This window comes from Zalophus californianus, chromosome 6, assembly GCF_009762305.2.
Source record: "Zalophus californianus isolate mZalCal1 chromosome 6, mZalCal1.pri.v2, whole genome shotgun sequence".
NCBI classification, from domain to species: domain Eukaryota; kingdom Metazoa; phylum Chordata; class Mammalia; order Carnivora; family Otariidae; genus Zalophus; species Zalophus californianus.
In genome coordinates this window covers 142,692,898-142,712,816 of record NC_045600.1, presented here as the reverse complement: position 1 = coordinate 142,712,816, position 19,919 = coordinate 142,692,898, and the positions used below count along the sequence as shown (strand labels likewise).

Below are 19,919 nucleotides of genomic sequence, written 5' to 3'. Positions count from 1 at the left end.
TAATTTATGGAAGTAATGCAACACGAAGTAAGAGTGCTTCGCTGCTGCCTTAGCAGTAATCACTCCTGCCATCTATCTGCTGCTTGATCCTTTTTTGTGGCCTCCGGTTTTTCTCCCTTGTTCTCATCTCAGGAGGTGGGAGAATGAAGACTCTTCTCGTTATTTACTCTGTTAGGGTTGTTTGGTGTTAATAATAGCTACCAGAGCGATCGCTTTGTGCCGGGCTCTGCACTAAGTAGCTGACACATTCTCATCCGTGCCTCACATCAGCGTGAGTTAAGTACTGTTCTAAAACCCACTTCACACGCAGAGATTTCATGTTTCTGAAGGTCCGTCAGGGGGAGGCAGAATGTAATCCCAGGCCTCCCTCCCACGCTGCAGCTCCTGAATATCCCCGAGATGATGCACTCTCCGCTCAGTGCCCCACTGCCATCATCCTGGCTCAGGCCACCATCTTCCGTCTGAGCGGCAGGTCTACCGGCCTCTGCTCTGCTGGCCACGCTGCAGCCAGTGATCTTTTCCAAACAACACATGGGGCTGCGCCAGTCCCTTGCTTCTGCCCACCTCCAGTTTCATCTCTTGCCACATCGCACGTCCGAATATTATCTCCTCTCCTTTTACATTGTGGAATCCTCAGCGCCTGGCACAACACGTGGAAGGTGCCCGAGGGCTGAGGCTGCACGAGGCTCCACAACCACCTGTGGGCCATGGGGAGCAGCGTCCGCACCCGCTGGTGGGCAGCAGGAGTCGGCCGCCACCTGGCCCTGTGCCCGCCTTGCCGCTCGCTGCACTCCTTTGTTTCCAGGAGGAAAGAAGACCAGCGGTAACACAGCCTTCCTCCCTGGGGTGTGGGTGTGTGTGACGGTCGAGGGCCGTCACCACGGGATTCAATCCCAGCTCTCTACCCCAGTCTTCCCGGGCTACTTTCCAGGACGGGGTGGGTCATGCTCCCGCCGGCCGGGAGGGGTCGCCCTGGGGCCGGAGCGGAGACGCGGGCCTGCAGGGCCGCTCCCGCCCGCTTGCGCAGGCGCGGAGCGCTCTTCCGGCGCCGGCTCGCCTCCGCCCGGCTTCCCGGCGGGGATGCTGCGGCCGTGCGGCGGGCTGAAGCAGCTCCTGTCGGGACGCGGGGCCGGAGCCTCTGCCCGGGCCTTAGGCGCTGAAATGCCCAAGAAAGCTGGTGCGACGAACAAGGCCAGTGGCAAGCCCCGTGGCAGGGGGAGGGTGGGCGGCGCGCGGGAGAGAGGCGGGGAAGCGCAGCCGGCGGCTGGTGGCCCCCAAGACCCGGGGCTCCCGCGGCCTTCTGCCGCTCCTCCTCTGTCCGGACGGCAGGGTCCCCGTGGGGCCAGCGCCCTCCCCGCCCCCGGGCCGCCGGTGCGCGCAGCGCGTCCTCGCCGCTCTGTGCGCACCCTCTGTGCTCGTGCCGCCGCGCTGCCCGCTGCCCTGCGCGCGGGGTTCGGCAGCAGCTTCCGTCACAGGAGCAGGCCTCCGCTGCCGCCGCCGTCCCTTCCTCTCCCCCAAGTACACACCCTTCCAGCCTAGTTGCGCACAGACGTTTGTCAGCTCGCGCCGCCGGAGGTGCCAGGATGAGTAAGAAGCGGCCCCTGCGGCTGGGCTAGGGCCCAGCGCTGAGGTGTGGGAGCCAGAGTCCCGTCTTCCCGGCGCAGGAGAAGAACACTCGGGTGGGCTGATGGGAGGGCTTCGTGCAAGGATTGGTTCGGAATACTTGGAAAACCCTTCCGGGTGGCCGGAAATGCCTGAGCGCGACGAGCTCGTCTTAGTTAAAGGTGAAAGGGAGTAGTGGAAGGCTCAAAGGTGTGGGGACGTATGTGATAGCCTGTAAAGTTGTCGTTGGTTGTTGTCGTTTTAGGGTAAGAACCAGAGCAAGGAACCAGAGGGACCACTTCCTCCCTTGGGCCCCGTGGCCGTTGATCCTAAGGGTTGTGTCACCATAGCCGTCCGTGCCAAACCCGGGTCCAAACGAAACGCTGTAACAGGTATATGTGGACACTGAGGTGGGAGTCATGGGGGGGGGGAGGCGGCCCCCCTCCATCCTCCCTTCGCCTTGGTTAGCTGAAAGTTGATCCTGTACAGTCGGTGTAGTTGTCGAATCTGCGATTAGAGGCTTCCCCGTTTACTAGATTCTAATAATGTGAAGGTGTAAATCCAGTGTCGAAGTGACTATACGGTATTTACAGCATGCCAAGTTCGATGACAAAGCCACTGTATATTTTCCCTCTTAAAAATACGGTATTTTATTTTTTTTAATTTTTTTTTTTTTTTATATTTTATTTGAGAGAGAGAAACAGCACGAGAGGGGAGAGGGTCAGAGGGAGAAGCAGGCTCCCCGCCGAGCAGGGAGCCCGATGTGGGACTCGGTCCCAGGACTCCGGGATCATGACCTGAGCCGAAGGCAGTCGCTTAACCAACTGAGCCACCCAGGCGCCCCCAAAATACGGTATTTTAGAAAGGACACATGTAGGTAGCCTAGAATTATTAGTTTGTCCTTATTTCAGAAGTGGAGACATTGGTCAGAGAAAGAAAGGAGACATTTTGATTGAGTCTAATGACCAAGGAGGAAGAGAAGACCTGGTGTCTGAGAGCTCTGGTCTTCAGCTCCTGTGCAACCTTGTTTTAAGTTAAAACAATACAAAACTTTTCTGGGCCCAGTGCTTTTTCTCTGTGGGATGGGGTATTGGACTAAGAGGCTTTCAGGCGATTCCCTGGAGCCCAAAAGGTGCCTCATGGATCTCTTAGGTGGACACGGGGCGTGAGGGGGCAGCAGGCAGGGCTCCTGAGGAGCTGTGTTTTCATTTATTGTGAATGTTGGGAGTCCAGGGGAACTTGTATGGGGGCAGGTGGGCGGGGTATTCTTGGTGGGGAAAAAAGTTTGAGAACCATTCATCTGAATTACTGTGAAGGTCTTTTTCACCTCCAAAGCTCTTTATTCCTTTTCTTTTTACACTTTGAAAACAAGACCTCAGAACTGGAGTGCTGGACGTGGTTTGTGCTAGTGGCCTAGTTAGCTTGGCTGTGTGTGGGCCGCACCCACCGTGGCCAGCCTTTTCTGAGTAGTCGCCGTGGACAGTCCACTCTCGGCACACCACGTGTCTTCAGATCTGAGATGGCCATCCACTAGAAGGTACACAAGTAATTCTGTGTACCAGCAACACAGAATCCATGTGAATACTTTCTTTGCCATCTATTGTGAGACGCATCTAGATTTGAAAGGTACTAAAATGCAGACAAGGGCACACCTTAGAATCCCAATCAGTGACAGGACAGGAGGTGGGTTGTTGCGCCACTTTGTGCTTGTGGATTCTGTGGCCACGTCGTTCGCACGGGCAAGGTGTAAGTGTGTGAAAAATGCCTGCATAACCCCAGGTGGGGACCAACTTAAGCTCACTTGCAAACTCCTTTGAGTAAATATTTCTCACTCCGAATAACTGTGGAGGACTAGGGGCCGGTGCACTTTATAAAGGCTGTATTGACCCGGGAGGCAGGAGCACTCTTCAAAAGCAACGTTCTTTGTCCCAGGATGTCAAAGCATGCATTCAAATTAACTTTGACTTACAACATAGCTTTATAGCCATGTGCCTTTGGGCACATCTGGATTTGTTTCCTCATTTGTAAACTGGAGATCAAAATGGCATTAATATCTTCTTCATAAAGCTATAGTGAGGATTGAACAAGTTAATATTTGTGAAGTCCCTGAAACATGTTTGTGTGCCATCGAATTAGTGTATACAAGTGCTGTGTAAATGTTTAAATGCTGCATTTTAAAAACCAAAAGAGGCATTTCACATGAGCTGAATCTCATTTTCTCAATGACGGAACCGTGAGCTGGCTCGTTCACACCCAGCTCCTGATCCTGCCTTGGGGCTCTTCGTACCACTCGGGCAGTTTCCAGTTGCTTGAGGCCCAGGACACTGCCCAGGACTCTGGGCCCATCTTGGTCCACAGGACAGGGGAAATGTCAGTTTTCTCTGGATTTCTTTCCTGAAACGGCAGAGGCGTATTTATCATGTTTATGTTCCCTCAAGTGTGAGTAGTTTACTCGCTCATTTCTTCATGCAGTAGTTATTGATGGAAAACCCACTCTGCCAGGGAAATGCAAACCCTTTTACAGAATATCCTCGCTCCTTAAGGATACAGTCCGTGCTGATTTCATTGCAGACGTGACAGTGGAAGCTGTGAGCGTGGCCATAGCAGCCGCCCCATCGGAGGGAGAGGCTAATGCCGAGCTCTGTCGGTACCTCTCCAAAGTCTTGGAGCTCAGGAAGAGTGACGTGGTTTTGGATAAGGTAGGTCTCTCTCCCTGGAAACAGCTTTGATGATTACACATCAGTCATTATTTTATAAATATGGGTTCTTTCTTTTCCAAGTAATTGAAAAGCTAGGTTTTTTTAAACTCTCATCCATTTAATCACTAAAATGTGTGAATTCTATGTAGTCTCCTTCATTCCTGCCTTGATCCTTACTCTGACCGCGCTCTATACGTGTATTCCTTAGTTGCCACCATTTCGAGCATTTTCTCCTTTCTACATGTATTCCTGTACCTGCTGTCAGACTGATTTTATCTTTTCCTTTAAATCATCACCATACTAACAAATCTGAAAGGGGTCCCTTAGTGAGTCCATCAACGTGTTTCTGGTCCCCCACGTTATCCTGACTCCCGGGAGAAGCTCATCAAGAAGAGAGAGTGCCAGATGAAGTCATTAATATCATGGGTTTGCTCTGGGGCTGGGTATCAGAATCACGTGTGAGTGATATCTAGAATACACATTTCTGGGCATCACTCAAGACTTTTTTTTTAAGATTTTATTTATTTATTTGACAGAGAAAGACAGTGAGAGAGGGAACACAAGCAGGGGAAGTGGGAGAGGGAGAAGCAGGCCTCCCACCGAGCAGGGAGCCTGATGCGGGGCTCGATCCCAGGACCCTGGGATCATGACCTGAGCCGAAGGCAGACGCTTAACAACTGAGCCACCCAGGCACCCCTCAAGACTTACTGAAATAGAATTTGCAGGAGTGAGACCCAACCATGCTTCTAGTGATATACTCTCTAGATCCAGGTTCTAGCTGGCATTCAGAGTCTTTGGTTAATAGGCTGCATCTAAAAATCTCTCCCATCAGACCACTTCCCTTGATATATCTTCCACCTGTGGCAGGTCATTTCGGATTTGTCGGTGCGCACGCTCTGACATGGGCCTGAAAGGCACTTCCCACTCTTCTCCCCCGATAGATAATCCCGGCTGATTTTACCTTTAAAGGATGTTTCAAAATGAAACCCTTGGCTCGGTTGTGAAATTAGAGGATTTGCTTTTTTTTTTTTTTTTGAATTTTCAGAAATGTGTAACAACAGTTCTATATTTGGAATTATTTTTGTACAAGGTTTATATAAAATTGCAGTATTTGGTAATTTAAAAAATAATTTTCACTTTTAATTTAAACAAAGAAGTTACTTAAAAACACAATATTCTACATCTGGACTCCATTCATTTTGAAATTTTAATGCCAGTTTTTATTATTACAGAAATTGATGTATGAAGGTAAAAACCCTGGAGAGTTGTAAACATTTGTAGTACGGTGGAATCTAGGATACAGTTGCCGGTTAGACCAGAAATCCAGAGATGAGCGAGAGAACGCGAGAGAACGCGCTAGCTCGGCTGTCAGGAAAGCTGCAGCCCACCAGCGGCAGCACCGAGGACTCAGCTTTGATGGCTGCAGCTGAGCCCTGCTCTCTCTAATAGCACTAGAATGCTCAGTGAGCCATCCTCACACCATTTTTTCCTTTTGGTCCAGGGTGGTAAATCTCGTGAAAAAGTGGTGAAGCTATTAGTGTCCACAACTGCAGAAGAGATCTTGGAGAAATTAAAGCAGCAAGTCGAAAAAAAATAGAAGCAAGTTATGAGAAGTACATCCTTGAGAAGCTTTTTAATTGCTATTCATGAAGAGGCTGTTAAATAGGAAAATGTATTTCAGTGCACTGAAGAACATGAAAAAAAATTTAAGAACAGGACTCAAAAAAGAAGTAGGAATTTTAAAAGTACTGTACGTTCAATGTAGGTTCTGACATCCAAACAGTTTGGAACACGTTAGTCCGATTTCATCGCATTACAAAATAACAGAGCTGGAAGAGATTTTCCGGATGACCTCAGTCAGCCCCTTTCATCCTGTGATGGGGCTTCTGCTATCCAGAAGTTGAGAGACTTGTTCAGGATCACACCATGCCGGATGGCAGCTAGAACCCAGGGCTCCTGGTTGGATGCAGTTTATCCTGATTGTAAATGAAGATGTTTCCACAGCACTCTAGGGTTCTGAGGATTGCCTTCTCTAGAGTTTACAAGTGACAGAAGAAAACCTGTCACACTGCTTTGTGGTCTTTATATTTTAAAAGGCTTATCTACAAAAATGCTTTTTGTGTCTTTTGAAAACTATGGAGCATTTTGTGAAAAAGTAAATAAGAGTAATCGGGACTTGTAATTTACTGTTAATTATTTTGGGGAAGTCACTGAATTTTTGTCTTCGTTGGATGGTGCAGTCTTCAAATCTGGTAGTTCCTATGAATCTCCAAAGATCCTTAAAAGAAGAGGGCCTGGAAGCTACTTTCAGTATTTGTAAAAGCCTATCAGAAATCATATCTACATTAAAGCTTCAAAAGCTAATAATAAATACCTTATTTTTAAATATCCAATGCAAGTTATAGTGATTTGGTCAGGTAAATAAGTTCATTACCTTTGCTGATCAGAATCAAAGCAGTTGTGTGCTTTTGTCTAAGTACCTGAGAAAATATATTGGTAGACAAAACGTTTAAAACTACAAAATCCCCAAGAAGGACCAATAATAAAAATTATTGATGATGAAAGAGCTGAGAAATAGTCATCTGGTACAACGCTTATTCTGTGGCTAGGAACCAAGGACAAGAGTCACTTGGATGACCCGGGACCACAGCTAATAAATGCAGAACATGAGTTATGCTCAGCTGCCTTCTCGAAGCCATACTGCCTCCAAAGTGCTTCTGCTGTACCTGGTCTTGGCTTCAGAACTTTTCCTACTCTTTTCCCTGTCTTCCCATACATTTCAGTGTGCGCTCTAAAGGCATTTTACTTAGGGTTTTTTACATGGATCACTGTTAGGATGCTTTCCTTGACAGGTAACAGAAACCAAACTCTATCTGGCTTACACAAGAAAGGCATTTGTTAGCCCAGTACCTGGAAAGTCCAGGGCAGGGTTTACTTAGGGCTTAGTCTGATGCAGCAGCTCAGCGATGTCATAAAGGACCCACTTTCTTTCCTTCCCCTGCCTCATGCTAGCTAGCAGTGCCAGCTTCATCCTTAGGCCCACTTCCTTCATGGAGGCAAAAAGGCAACAGCTCTAGGCTTCACGTCCCCATACCACCCTCTCCAGCAGGAAAAGAGGCCACTCAGAAGAGCTCTGGTATTTTCCAAAAGTTCTCAGCTTCTCCCCACTCCTTTGTATCTAGGGAATGGGGGGAGAGAACCAGAGGATGTAGATGGCACCTTTGTAATGTTTAAAGTTACAAACAACTAAAAATTCAGACTTCGGGAGGCAGGTTTTCTCTGGGCTATGGGCTGCCAGGAATCCCGCCCCCACCCCGGCCAGGGATTTGTAGTAAGGGATTTGGTTAAGTAGTTCCTTAACTGTAATGCAAAATACAAATTTAAAAACATACTGTGACCCCCACTATAGATTTTCTAAAATGCATGTGACTAGAGACTAAAAATTTTAAGCTAGATTTTCAATCTACATCCAAGAGGTGGCACCATAATTCAGCAGAAAGCCACACAGAATTTGAAGGGACTGATAATTCCTTGAAGTGAGCAGTACTAGCAGGAAATGTCTTCTGTAGCGCCTACCAGTGTCACACACTGATCTTGTCTGGTCTTGGAGACATTTCATAGGCTTATCCCCTACATTCCTTGAGTTCAGTTCGGGCCAGAGTGTGGTGTTAACTTCCTTGGCTGGGTACTCAGAAGTCCCAGCTCAGTACCTCAGTGGAGTCAGCATGGCCCCAAGTGTCTCCCTTCATTTTGCAGCTTTCAGAAATCCCAATTTAGTTGGGTGTTTTTGAAAATGGAGTTGGGCTGGGAAATTGGCAAGGAATTCATTTCTAAACACGATGCCAGTTTATTAATTTGAGTGAAGAACACACCTGCCAAATAGTAGGCTAGTGGGATCCTCTAGTGAGGATCTGTTATTTTGGGAAATCTCTTCAAGAAGCCAGTCATTTGAAGACTGCTTGGAGAGCTTGGGATCAGAACCAAGGGAATTAGGGGATGGGCAGGGGAGCTCTGACCATCAGAGAGAGACCAATTATATCTTAGCGCCTCTCCTGGGACAACACTGCACACTGACACTTCCTGGCACAGGAGCTCCCCTTTTCTAGACTCTGAGAAGACCACCTACTTCTGCCCAGATAGGCTTTCCTCTGACAATCCTTAAAATTCAGTTGATAAGGTTCTCAGCATTTTGTAATCCTTTTCTGGCTGTGTGCCACAGGGTCCATCTAGTCCCCTTGATACTAGAGTCTGGACAGGGGGGAACCCCCAAACTTAAGAGACTCAGTGGTCATTTCTACATGAAACTCCTCTATGAGATGGTTTTACTATCACATTGGCTTTCAAATTGTGTCAGAGCCTTATGTTTCCCTAGAGAGACCTTGGGGGTTGGAGAACTGGAGACTTAAGTAAGGGAGTGAGTCAAGTCAACAGAACTCCAAGCCTTTATTCCTGTTCCAAAACTATGCTGTCAGTATGGTAGCTGCTAGGCGCATGTGGTTACTGAGCACTTGAAAGGTGGCTAATCAGATTTTAAAAAAAAAATAAAAGCATCATGAAAAAAAGGCCATGTTGGAAACAACAGAGAAGAGGCAACAGAGAATAGGGCACAGAATTTGGAAGGCAGGATAGAGAAAGGTGAGCAAAGAAAGGAAAATGACAGATCTAGAATTTCGGCAAAGGGAAGTCAACACAGACATAATGGGGGTCCTGAAAAAGAACCCAAAAAGTGGAACAGAACAAAGATTTCAAGATATAATCAAGAAAATATTGAAAAAAATGATTTTAAGAAATAAAAGGTGCAGCAGGGGAAACACTGATGAAGAATGGTTGACAGGGAGATAAAACCTAGTAAAGTTCTCTGATTTCAAAAACAAAAATGCTGGTGGCCATCTAGCCAAAAAGTTGAAGTCCTAGGAAGGGAGGGGGAGACATATATGTACATTCATATGTTGCTAATGGGAATGTGAATTGCTACAGTGTTTTAGAAAATGTGGCACTTAATAAAAATACAGGTGTTTTAACCCTACTTTGGAGAATACCTCATAGAACACATAAAAATAAAAATGCCAAAGAATATATGGGCAAAAAAGAGGAAACAATCTAAGTGTCTACCTACAGGAGAATAATCATATAATCAACAGAAAATCCATACTATGGAGTATTAGACTGTTAATTTTTAATCTATAGTTACTGGAGTCATGTCTATTATGTTGCATGAACAAAGAGTAATACACGTGTGTGTATATATATACACAATCTCACTTTAGTAAGCGGAAAAATATATATCAAATTTACACATATTTGTGTGGGCATGGTAAAAGAGAACATGCACAACAGCCCATAATCGCTGGATGAGTGCACCGATTGGTGATGGTTCACTTTTTTATAACGTTTATTATTTTGTATACACACCAAACATATATAGTGAAGAAAATTTTAAAATGAGAAAACACTCAAATGAAAAAGCTCTGGCCTTTAGCAATTAGAGAAGCTTTATTTATTTAATTCAGACAAAGGCTGGAGATCTGTTAGGGAGTTAAAGGCACTGGCAGTGGAAAAAAACCATGAGATCATCATCACATCCTCCCCTACAGCTGTCTCAGGAGAAGTCACTGAAACCCAGAGAAAACCTAACTGGTAATTAATACATGGGGCTCTGTGTGTCCCTTAGGGACAGGAATGAAAACACCAACTGAATTAGCCCATCAGCCCATGGAGACCTTGGTAAAGACTTGTGAGCTGCCTTCCTTGCACCCAGGTCAGCCTAGATGTACCCCACATCCCACTCTACTTCTGGACACTCACAGCTGATACGGACCTGCAACCTTTTGTGTCCCCAGCCCCATGATGCATACTTTCTGTAAATGCTTTCACTTAATCCTGCAAGGCGGCAGTCAGAGTACATGTTAGCAGTTTTGATGGAAGGCCTGTCCTCTTAACTTGCTTCTCCCATACCGTCCTGAAATCTTAAAATCTGGGGGTTATTATCCACAGCTTATCTCCACTTTCCCAGTCTGAGGGCATTGGTAACCAGCTCCTCAGATAAGAGCGTTTCTTGGGCACCTAGCAGCCTCCGCAGTGGTACAGGAGCTGAAGCTACTTCAGCTCTGGCACGTCCTGATAGCGTGTAGCCCTACTGATGGGCCCCATGCAGCCAGCTTGTTCCAGGCCATTCTTTCCCAGAATGTCCATGGGTTAAGGGATCTCTGCTACTGTCCCTATTTTCCTCAAAAGCTGGTCCTAGTAGAGGTCTAGACTTCTGAAAAGGAGGAGATATTGCTCAAGGCTACCTTGGAGTCCAATGGTATAATCTATTTGAATCTAGTTATTGATTTGGCTGCATAATAATTTACCAGAAGCCAAGCAAAATCTTTTAGATAATACAGAACATAGCACAAAGAATATATCTGAATTCTGAAGCAGAAATCTAAAAATTAACATAACTCCTACTGATGTCAAGAGTATTTACTCCTGTTGGCTTTAATTCATTCTAAATTAAAGGCCAGAGGATTGTAAAAGCACACATTTCTAAATTTATAAATAAACACAGGAATGACACAGTGAACTATATAATTGGGTTTTTCACACAGAATTAGCTAAAGTCTATTTAGTACTTCAAAATCCTCATTTATATCTCAAATATGCTCCTGTGGTCAAAATACGAGATAAAGACAAATCCCAAATAAACTTCTCAGTGAATGGTTTGTAATACCTCAATTTGTCTAACATTACCAAAGTAAGCACTTTCACAAGTCATCTTTCAAGCTAACTGAAGTTATTAAATGGTATTACAAGTTGCCATGAGTGGGGAGTATATTTCCTACATTTTCTAATGAAAAAAAAAAATTGCCTTTCACTATAAGCAATAGCACTAAATAAAAGAAGTCATAGGCCAGGGGCATAGGTTTCCATACACAGCCAAATCTGTGTTTGGGTTGAATGAATCAAAGGGAGTAGGTCTAGGAAAAATTTTAAGGTGTTAAAATAACTGTCTTTAGAAACAAGGTGTGGTGCTTTTATTAGTGTTATCCGTAATCTTCAGAGCAAGAGATAATTTCCTTCCATTTTAGTATTCTAAACTTAAAACTGACATTTCATTACTCTTAATTCTATTATAAAATTCTAGATTTTCCTTTAGGCAAATAAATTACAAAGGGAAAAGTACATCCTGTCTGTTGAGCATTATAAGTAATGCAGCTCTGAAAACCAAAACCATGCTAGAAATCTCACCAGATGTCTTTTTCCTATCTGGTTTCAAGAGTTCAAACTATCCTCAGAGCTGTGACCCATGGTTATGACTCTGGATAACCTCAGATCCTTCTAGTACTCAAGAAAGGAAAAAAAAACCAAAACCCTCCTATCTCAAGTCTCCAGCAAGCTGGTCTCAAAAGGATATTAATCTGGTATGTTTCCATAATCAGCATTTGACATTTTAAAATCAGCGTCAATTTCAAACAGCAAATGCTACTAATTTTAGCTCAATATTTACATAAATTTTCTTTGATATTTGAAATTTGTTATATTCTGAAGGACAGAATTTCTTCTTTTGCTATTTCATATACTAACTCACATAAGAATCACAAATCTTTACTCTCCGTAAGTCTCCTGCTCTACCTTATCTTCTATCAGTTACTCTGTATCCTTTAGATCAACACTATGCTTTACCATTTACCAAATACTTCCCTCCCATTGATTCAAACGTTTATACAGCACCATTTATGTGCCAGTGGGGGGTTTAATGGTCATAAGCTCTAGTTTCTATCTTAAGCTCTTGTATGTTTGGTCACTTATTTTATGACGACCCTGTGAAGAGTGGCAGGGTATTATCCTCATTTTTACAGGTGAGCACATAAGCTCCAGGTTTAACTGATTTTTCTCAAGGTCATTCACCTTGTAAGGACAGGACTGGAAGCCAGGACTCCTTACGCTTAATGTTTTGGTTATTGTAACAGACTATTTGAGATTAATTCCGTTTGACACTATTTTAATTTTCTTCAGATAATTCTCTGAATTATCCTTAATTTTTTTCATGTTATTTTCTGTCTCTCCCACATGAAGCAGAAACCATGACTTTTATTTCCCGTTTTAAGCATATAGGGTAGTCTAGTGGCAACTGCTGTTTAAAAAAAGAAAAGAAAAACCACCGCCACATAGGCTTCTCATGCAGAATGCAAAAATATAATTCATGTTAAAAGGACTCTTACAATATTTTCAAGCAGGGCTGATACTCAGGCCATCTGTGAATATTTAAATACTATTGGAAAATAACCTTTCCTTTGAGGTTCCTGAAACCCATCCCTCACTCCGACCCTGCCCCATGGACCCAGAGGTCTCCCTAATTAGTGCCAGTAGCTGGCACGGCAAGGGCCTTCAGGATCCTGTTCTAAAGCTGTGGCTTTAGTGACCCAATGAGTCAGTGAGTCAGTGCCTGTGCTTTATCAGTTGACAGATATTTTTAATAACCCATCTGCCTTTAGAGAAGATCTTGGTGTGCAGTGAGGCCGTTCTTAACTCTCTAGGCTACATATCTGTAGTACCAAGATAAAGATGTAACAGCACTGTGCCTATTGATGTAATTAGAGGGATATAGGGAAAACCCTTACCTTATTGTTAAAATCTTGTCTGAGTGTGAAGACCTGATTTATTAGATCCTTTCCAATCAAACAGTTACCTGAAAGGATGGCTCTTCAGGAAGGGGCGTGGAAGGGAGAGTTGGATCCAGAGCATGGAGAAGTAGTGCCTGGAGAAGTCAACCTCAGGGGCCTAGAGTGGAGTGCTAAGAGAGAAGGCAGCAGAAGGCACATTTAGGGAGTTGCCTTTATATTCCTTTTCCCTATGATGAAACTTCTACTCTTAAGCCAAATAAGCCTTTTCAACAGATATAAAGGAAAGAACAATAAAAAACCAAAAGGTTCATCACATTAATGAATGGACTAACTGCCAAAACTTGAGAAATTGCTTAATCTTGTAAGTAGTTTATTTGAGTAAAACCACTGAAATGGCCATTAAATCTGGAATAAACTCATCAGTCTAAAAGGAAGTTATAGCATCACTGTATTTATACCAGAGGAAGCAGCAAGGTGCACATTCAGAAGTGAATATAACATTGTATAACATTGTACAATCAATTCACATTAAATACCATAAAAGTAAGTAGTCAGAATGCAGCATTATATACATACTATTGAAAAGGTAAGGGGAACATTTACACAGTTAAACTTTTTTATAACGTTGAGTTTTGATCAGCTTTGTTTAAGTTAGCAAAAAGCCTCACAGTTCGTAATGAAATGACTGTGTGCCCCAATCTGACCACCACTGAAACTGAGAAGGTCCCTTCCCCAGTTTATGGCTTTATTCTTGACATCCCTTTAAAAAGAGACCAAAGCGATTGTGGAACTGACTCATACCTGGAGTAATGATAAAGTACCACGGACATAACAAAAGCCAAAACAAGCATCTACAATTGTTTTACCTTTAACTGCTGATGTCACGTACAATACGTTACAAGTAAGCATCGTTGTGCATTCAGGAGTTGACTGTACTAACCTCTGTAAAAATTTCGGAATGAGCACATCTGAGTATATGGATACTTCCTTATCTTACAAAGTCAAATCGAGCATTTTCTACTGTAAAATTTTTATTTCTGTGTAAAACAAAGACAGAACCCCATGTAGGTCAAACAAGGAAAACAGACACCAAGTTCAAAGCACTATTAAGTCATGAAACAAAGAAGAATCTGAGGTAGAAGTCAGGCAATATAATCCACAACCTTTTTAGGGGCACACTGAACCATCACATCTCTAGCAAGAGCTCATTTTTTTAAAAAAGTCGCAAGTTCCAAAAAATTAATAATCCACTCTCTGAATTCAGATGTAAAACTATGACCAACAGAAGATACACACAAACTTTTGTCATGTTAACAGAGGAAATGGTTTTACTAAAAGCTGCTGACGTTTCCATCAGTAGTAACCATAGGGAGGCCGCTGGTTGTAACCATAGTGTCCGTATTGATGGGGGTAGTAAGGTTCTTGTCTGTGCTGCGGGTAATTGTTACCCCAGGATCGTCCATGCCACTGATTGGATCGATTGTCACTTGGCCACCCCCGTCTGCTATCCCTACCTCTAAACTGTCTGTTATCTTGCAACCTACAACAAAACAAAAAGATTTTTATACTTCCCTTTTAAAAAACACAAATGACAAATCTATCCTGGTGCATTTTATTTCTCAATCTAATACTCTGTAAACGAGAGTAAAAAACATTTTTCTCTGCAGAATGTTATATATAGCACCAGTTATTCAAAACTTTCCTAAAATTTAAATCATTCTTCCAGTAATATACTGGATACACTTTGCAGAGAAATAGGCAGACCACAACACAAAACCCACAACAATGGGATAGTTCTGAATCAAGCTAAAGTCTATTCGATTGTACAAGAGCAGTATGGTCATTTATTCCTTTTATCTATTTTGAATTATTAAATAGATGGAATTTCCATTGTATAACTTTCTAAAGTAAAACCAAAGACAACGCCTTCTTTATATAATCTAGCACAAAGTTTTGTAGAAGACTCTAGGTTTGTAAAGTATATTTGCAGAAGTCCACAGGAAGAACATTTTTAAAAAGAACATTAAAACACATACACAGTTGAAGAGCAAGGAAAAAATACATGGTGCTGACAAAATTTTAATATTAAAGCAAATATTTACCAGCCACTCACTGTGTGCAGGCAGTGACCAGGCATGAGGTATACCACACTGAACAGGAACACTGGTCCTGCCCTCACTGGCCTTATAGGCCCGCGGAGTAAAGCTGTCCTCTCCCACATCAGCCACATGCATGTCTCCAGAAGTAATACATACCGATTGCCCCTATTTCTCTGGTTCCCACCAGCTCTGCTATTCCATTCCTCAACGATTGGAGGGGACTCAGGAGGGCGTTTCAGGTATTCCTGGTACTCCTTGTCATCTTCTGTGAATCTACTGGCAAACATCTCTTCAAAATTGGGAACAGCTTCAGAAGTGTCTGTCATCCTGAAATTCTGTAGTTTTTAATATGTTTCTATGAGAATTTTTTAAAAAAATACTGTCTCACCAGATAGTGAAAAACCAAGAAATGAACAATTTTAGGCAAGGTACTCGTAAAAGTCTTTGTATACTTTTAAACTTAAGATGGTTTTAGACATTCAACTTAGTATTTCTTGATTTCTGTACCATAGGCATTGTGTTAACTGGTGCCTGGGGTACAAAGATGAACAATTTATCATGGTCTCTACCCTCCAAAGAGCTCTCAGTCTAGTGTAAGAGACAGACATGGTGTAAATACAAAGGGAGGAATAGTGAATGTCAAGAAACAAAGCTGGAAAAATGGGCAGGGACCAAACTGTGTTCAAGGCAAACAACTTTGCACTCATTCTGGTAGGAAAGGGGGAGTCTTAGGAACCTAAGTGGTTTAAGCAGGGAAGCCTCGGGGGCAAACTGACTATTTAGAAGGACCACTTTGCTAACAGGGTAGGGAAGAGATTAGTGAGGACAGACCAAAAGCAGATTACTGCAAGCCTGGAGGACTCAATCTGAGGCAGCAACTGTGAGCACAGTTTGTTAAGAATTCCAGAAGAAATTAACCACTAACTAGATGTTGGGAGAAGAGGGGGGAATAAAGGATAACTTCCAGGCTTCTAGCCAAATGACCAGATGGGCTGTGGTGCCACAGGAACCACAGGAAAAAGGGTGGGTGAGGATACGGAGTTCGAAGTTAGTTATGATGTGTACATCCACATGGAGAGTCAGCTCCCAGTTACCTATGTGGGACTGAGAACTAGGTGATGATAAATACGGGAGACATCAACAGTTTTGTTGGTGGTTAATGCTGTGAGAGTGGATGAGATTCCTCAGGAAGACTGTGGAATAAGAAGAGTATCAAGGAACAGAATCCTGGAGAACAATGACCTGTAAGGAAGTTGGAGATAAAGAAGGGATCAGAGGGGAACACACACAGATAAGAACCAGAACAGCTTCTCACAGAAGGCAAGAACAGAGTGAATGGTTCTCAGTGTTGAATGGCACAATGATAGAACCAAGAAGAGAAAATTAATTGGATTTAGCCATTAGGAGGTGATTACGTCAGAGTACTAGGGATTGAAGCAGGACTGCTGTTTATTGAGAACTGGAAGCTAAGGAACTAGAAATCTACACGGATTACAGACTAAGCTTTCAAGAAACTTCACTGAACACAAGAGAAAAAAGGGCAGTAGCAAAGGGGTTACTGGAAGATTACCTCTAGTTTTTCCCAGGACAGTGTCCCTGAGGCTGTTTATAGGAAAAGAAAACCAATAAGAAAGAGAAATTGAAAATACAGGAGAGACATGAAAATGGAAAGGCAAATAAGCATTTAAATGAACAGCTACTCAAGTCTAGGGTACTTTATAAAGGCTTATTCTGTGACAAAATGAAAAATACGATAGGTACTATCTAACAGCTAAAAAACACCTGAAACCTTTTATCAGCTGGGTTCCCCGGGCCAAGTGTGGATTAATTCAAGTAATATTTCTGCACCCACATTTTCAGAGAGCCCTCTACCTCTGAGAAAAGATTTGGCTTAGGCCACAAGAGGCCTCATCCTTGAGAAGTCAGGGGACCAAGAGTTCACTTCTTTTCATCTTTTCCAAGACCTGGAAGCCCAGTCAGTATTCTGTAGGCAGCCCCCACTTCCCAGTCTTCCTTGGCCAAGCAGTGGTCAGTACTCCCGTCTCTTGCCTTCCCTAACCCAAGCTTCATCTTTCTACTCTCTGCCTCAAGATTCCTAAAACCTGTTCTGTGATTTGGGATGTATGTAACATCATGCTAAAACTTTAAAACCGAATCTCTCCCTCTTGCCTGACATCCTAAAATTATTTTTCTTCCTGTATTACTTCAACTTACAAAAGCCTTTGACAAAAACACGTGATGGTGGAAGAGAACGTCCTTAGTTTGTTTTTCCTCCAGATCCCTCAAAACTCACGCCAGTATTTATACTACTGCCCTTATCCCAACAAAATTAAACCAAGACCATTGTGTGGATGCAAGCAGCAATACCCAGACGTTTTCTCTTCCAGGCTACTGCTCTCATAGACTTTCAGTGTGTCTGGGATTGGCAAACTGATGTCAAACTCTCAAATCCAAGGGATGATTTGTCGTTAAGTTCAGCTGAGGAAAATCGTGCCTGGATTTCTAGAGGAATCACAGAAATCTCCAGGAAAAGGGCCCGTATCCCACCAGGCGGGAAGTAAAAATTATAAGGCAAGGTAAAAATGCTACTCCCACGGTCCCCCTCCCACAAGTGAACAAATATCTTTATCAGCACTCATGAGAATGCGATTTAAATAGACTTCTGATGGATCTGAGCTTTACTTACCCCAGCAGTCTGAGGCAGCTGCAATGTTTAATGTTTATGTTGTTTCGATCTGTGGGAGGGGGGAGAAAACCGCCTGATTCCCTCGAAGGAAACCCTCAAAAGGTGTTGGGGGGGAGGGGCCGGTTACAAGCGCCCCGCTGGGCCTCCTAAACCAGTACGCTAGTCCGAGCACTAAAGAGAACAAGCTACGTTCTCTTCGTGGAAGGAAGGGGTCAGCCCTTCAGACTCGCCCTCCAACACCACTAGTGTCTTTATAAGTAACATCACACGCAACTCGGGTGCAGGCGACTGACGCCGCACATGACTGCCCGCACTGGGCCTTCGCTGCCCGGGAGACGGACCTAGGCCGCCACCAGGGCCCGGCGGGGCTTGCCCACCACGGCTCTGACAGGTCGGCTCCCTCCCGGGGCACCTCAACGCCCCAGACGCGACTGCCGGTGGAGGCCGAGTGGGGTGCCCGCTCCGTGCGGCCCCTCGGCTCGGCCCGCCCGGCTCCCCGCTCCGCGTGGCCCCCCCAAAAGGGCGACCGGCCAGCCGAGGGCTGCGTCCATCCGGCTCGGGCCGCACCCCACCCGCCGCACACGCAGGAACACCCACCTCCGGCCCACACCGCGGCCAAAGGATCGCCCACCACTGAGCTCTCCAAGGTAACGGAGCCCCTGGAGCGGCAAGCCGACATTCGCCTGACTTCCGCTTCCGGCGGGCAGGCGCGGGGGCGGGCCTGCCAGGTATCGCGAGATCGCGGGCTCGCCGTGAGGCTTCTTGCCGGTCGTTCGAGCGACGGGGCGACCCGCGGACCGGGGCGAGCGGCGCGTCGAAGGGGGCGATGCCCTGCTTGCACGCTCAGCTCGCGCTCCCCGGGCAGGACACAATGTCGCTGTGTGTGTGAAGTGCCCCCCTGGCTGGGCGCCGGTGACGGGTGGGGACGGGCGTTCAGGAAATTTGCAGGGCGGGGGGGTGGGGAGGCCACTTCCGGCGAGACGAGGGCTGCGGTGGACGGTGGGCACGAGCGGAGGGCCTCAGCGGTGCCACATCTCTCACCCCTGGCCGGGCGGGCCGCGCTAGCTGGGTGTCCGTAGTCCGTTCTTTATCCGTTTTTGCCGAAACACCTCCCCCCCCGCACCCGCTGAAGTCGTCAGCGTCCTGCTGCCTCCAAGCGTCTTGCCCGTTTCTTCTTGGGGGTTCTGCGGTTGTACCAGCGCGGGGCTTCCAAACGTAACTCGGCCCTCGCCCTCCCAAACGGCTTTCCAGACGGTGCACCCCCTTTTGTTAGCATCACCACTGGATTTCACTTAGAAACTTAGATGTCCCCAATTGATGCCATCTTTTTCCCCTTTACTGACTTCCGTCAATTGACAAGTTCTGTCGATTCTACCTCTGCAGCAATTCCGGCATCCATCCACCCTCCTTACCTACTAGGTCCACTCGAATTTCTCATTACTGTCCCCTGAACAGGGTAAATGCACTGCTTTTCTCTTAGATACCCTTCCTTTAGCATCACTCGCCTGCCAGCCCAGCTGACAGAGCTGCTACAGTCATCTTTAAAACGCAGCTGTGATCAAAAACCTTCACTGGCTCCCTGTTGCCTGTAGGTTAAAGGCCAAATTTATTAACTTGAATTCAAAACTCTCAACTTTGTTTCCTGCTGTTCCCCCTTTCGTTCTCCCTTTCCCGTGGCAAACCAGACCACCTCCTGCACGAATAACCCATTGCCTTTCTAAGGACTGCTCCTGTCTCTTTCTCTTTGGAATACCCTTCCCTCCCCAGCTTCTTGGGATGTCGAGATTCTGTCCATTCTTTAAAGCCAGGTGAAGTGACTTCTCCATCTAGAAATAAATTTTCTTTGCTACTGAATGTCCATCCTACTTTCTGAACCATTCTTCATGCATTCATTCAGGTAGTACCACTTTCTAATTTTGAACTAAAATTGTGTACAACTCTTCCCCTTACTAGACTGTAAATAGACCTTTATCATTTCTGCATCCTGGGATGTGTAATGTTGGGCTCTGCACTCAATAAATGTGGAACTGTGAACATTCCAAGCCATGTTTAGAAACACCAAGCCAGCAAAAGTGAATAGGACAGTATGAATGAGGAGCCCCGGTCCTGTCGGGGTTGGACAGTAGAGGTAAGTGGGGAAAGAGCAAGGTTACAGTAACTTGAGTAACACTCTCCTTAGTAACAGAGTGGATGGTGGGGGGAAAGGATTAGGAGGAAGCAGGGAAGA

The 19,919-nt window shown here is 45.1% G+C and overlaps 2 protein-coding genes across 8 annotated transcripts; one reads left to right on the top strand and one right to left on the bottom strand.

Annotated features, from left to right (window-relative positions):
* Positions 1-63: 63 nt before the first annotated feature.
* C6H15orf40 (chromosome 6 C15orf40 homolog) lies at positions 64-17,648 on the top strand. Of its 4 annotated transcripts, XM_027569150.2 has the most exons (5): positions 64-1,191; positions 1,868-1,994; positions 4,174-4,301; positions 5,534-5,549; positions 5,803-6,865. In XM_027569150.2, exons 1-5 carry the CDS (start codon positions 532-534, stop codon positions 5,808-5,810), a joined length of 939 nt encoding a protein of 312 aa, XP_027424951.2. In that variant the 5' UTR covers positions 64-531; the 3' UTR covers positions 5,811-6,865. The 4 variants fall into 4 exon arrangements, with proteins under 4 accessions (XP_027424951.2, XP_027424948.2, XP_027424949.2 ...); XM_027569147.2 differs by lacking the exons at positions 5,534-5,549; positions 5,803-6,865 and adding an exon at positions 17,394-17,648; XM_027569148.2 differs by lacking the exon at positions 5,534-5,549.
* RAMAC (RNA guanine-7 methyltransferase activating subunit) lies at positions 13,130-18,441 on the bottom strand. Of its 4 annotated transcripts, none has more exons than XM_035727893.1 (4): positions 18,290-18,375; positions 17,693-17,741; positions 15,163-15,361; positions 13,130-14,447 (listed from the first exon to the last, which is right to left on the bottom strand). In XM_035727893.1, exons 3-4 carry the CDS (start codon positions 15,330-15,332, stop codon positions 14,261-14,263), a joined length of 357 nt encoding a protein of 118 aa, XP_035583786.1. In that variant the 5' UTR covers positions 15,333-15,361; positions 17,693-17,741; positions 18,290-18,375; the 3' UTR covers positions 13,130-14,260. The 4 variants fall into 4 exon arrangements, with proteins under 4 accessions (XP_035583786.1, XP_027424960.1, XP_035583785.1 ...); XM_035727892.1 differs by having other exon boundaries at positions 13,131-14,447; positions 15,163-15,341; positions 18,290-18,394; XM_027569159.2 differs by lacking the exon at positions 17,693-17,741 and having other exon boundaries at positions 18,290-18,374.
* Between the last annotated feature and the right edge of the window lie 1,478 nt (positions 18,442-19,919).

Coding starts and splice junctions, on each gene's coding strand:
- C6H15orf40 (XM_027569147.2), top strand. CDS start 532: ATGGGGCTGCGCCAGTCCCTTGCTTCTGCCCACCTCCAGTTTCATCTC. Junction 1,192..1,867: donor AAGCTGGTGCGACGAACAAG/GCCAGTGGCAAG, acceptor TTGTCGTTTTAG/GGTAAGAACCAGAGCAAGGA. Junction 1,995..4,173: donor CAAACGAAACGCTGTAACAG/GTATATGTGGAC, acceptor ATTTCATTGCAG/ACGTGACAGTGGAAGCTGTG.
- RAMAC (XM_027569157.2), bottom strand. CDS start 15,332: ATGACAGACACTTCTGAAGCTGTTCCCAATTTTGAAGAGATGTTTGCC. Junction 14,448..15,162: donor CAGAGAAATAGGGGCAATCG/GTATGTATTACT, acceptor GTTTTGTTGTAG/GTTGCAAGATAACAGACAGT.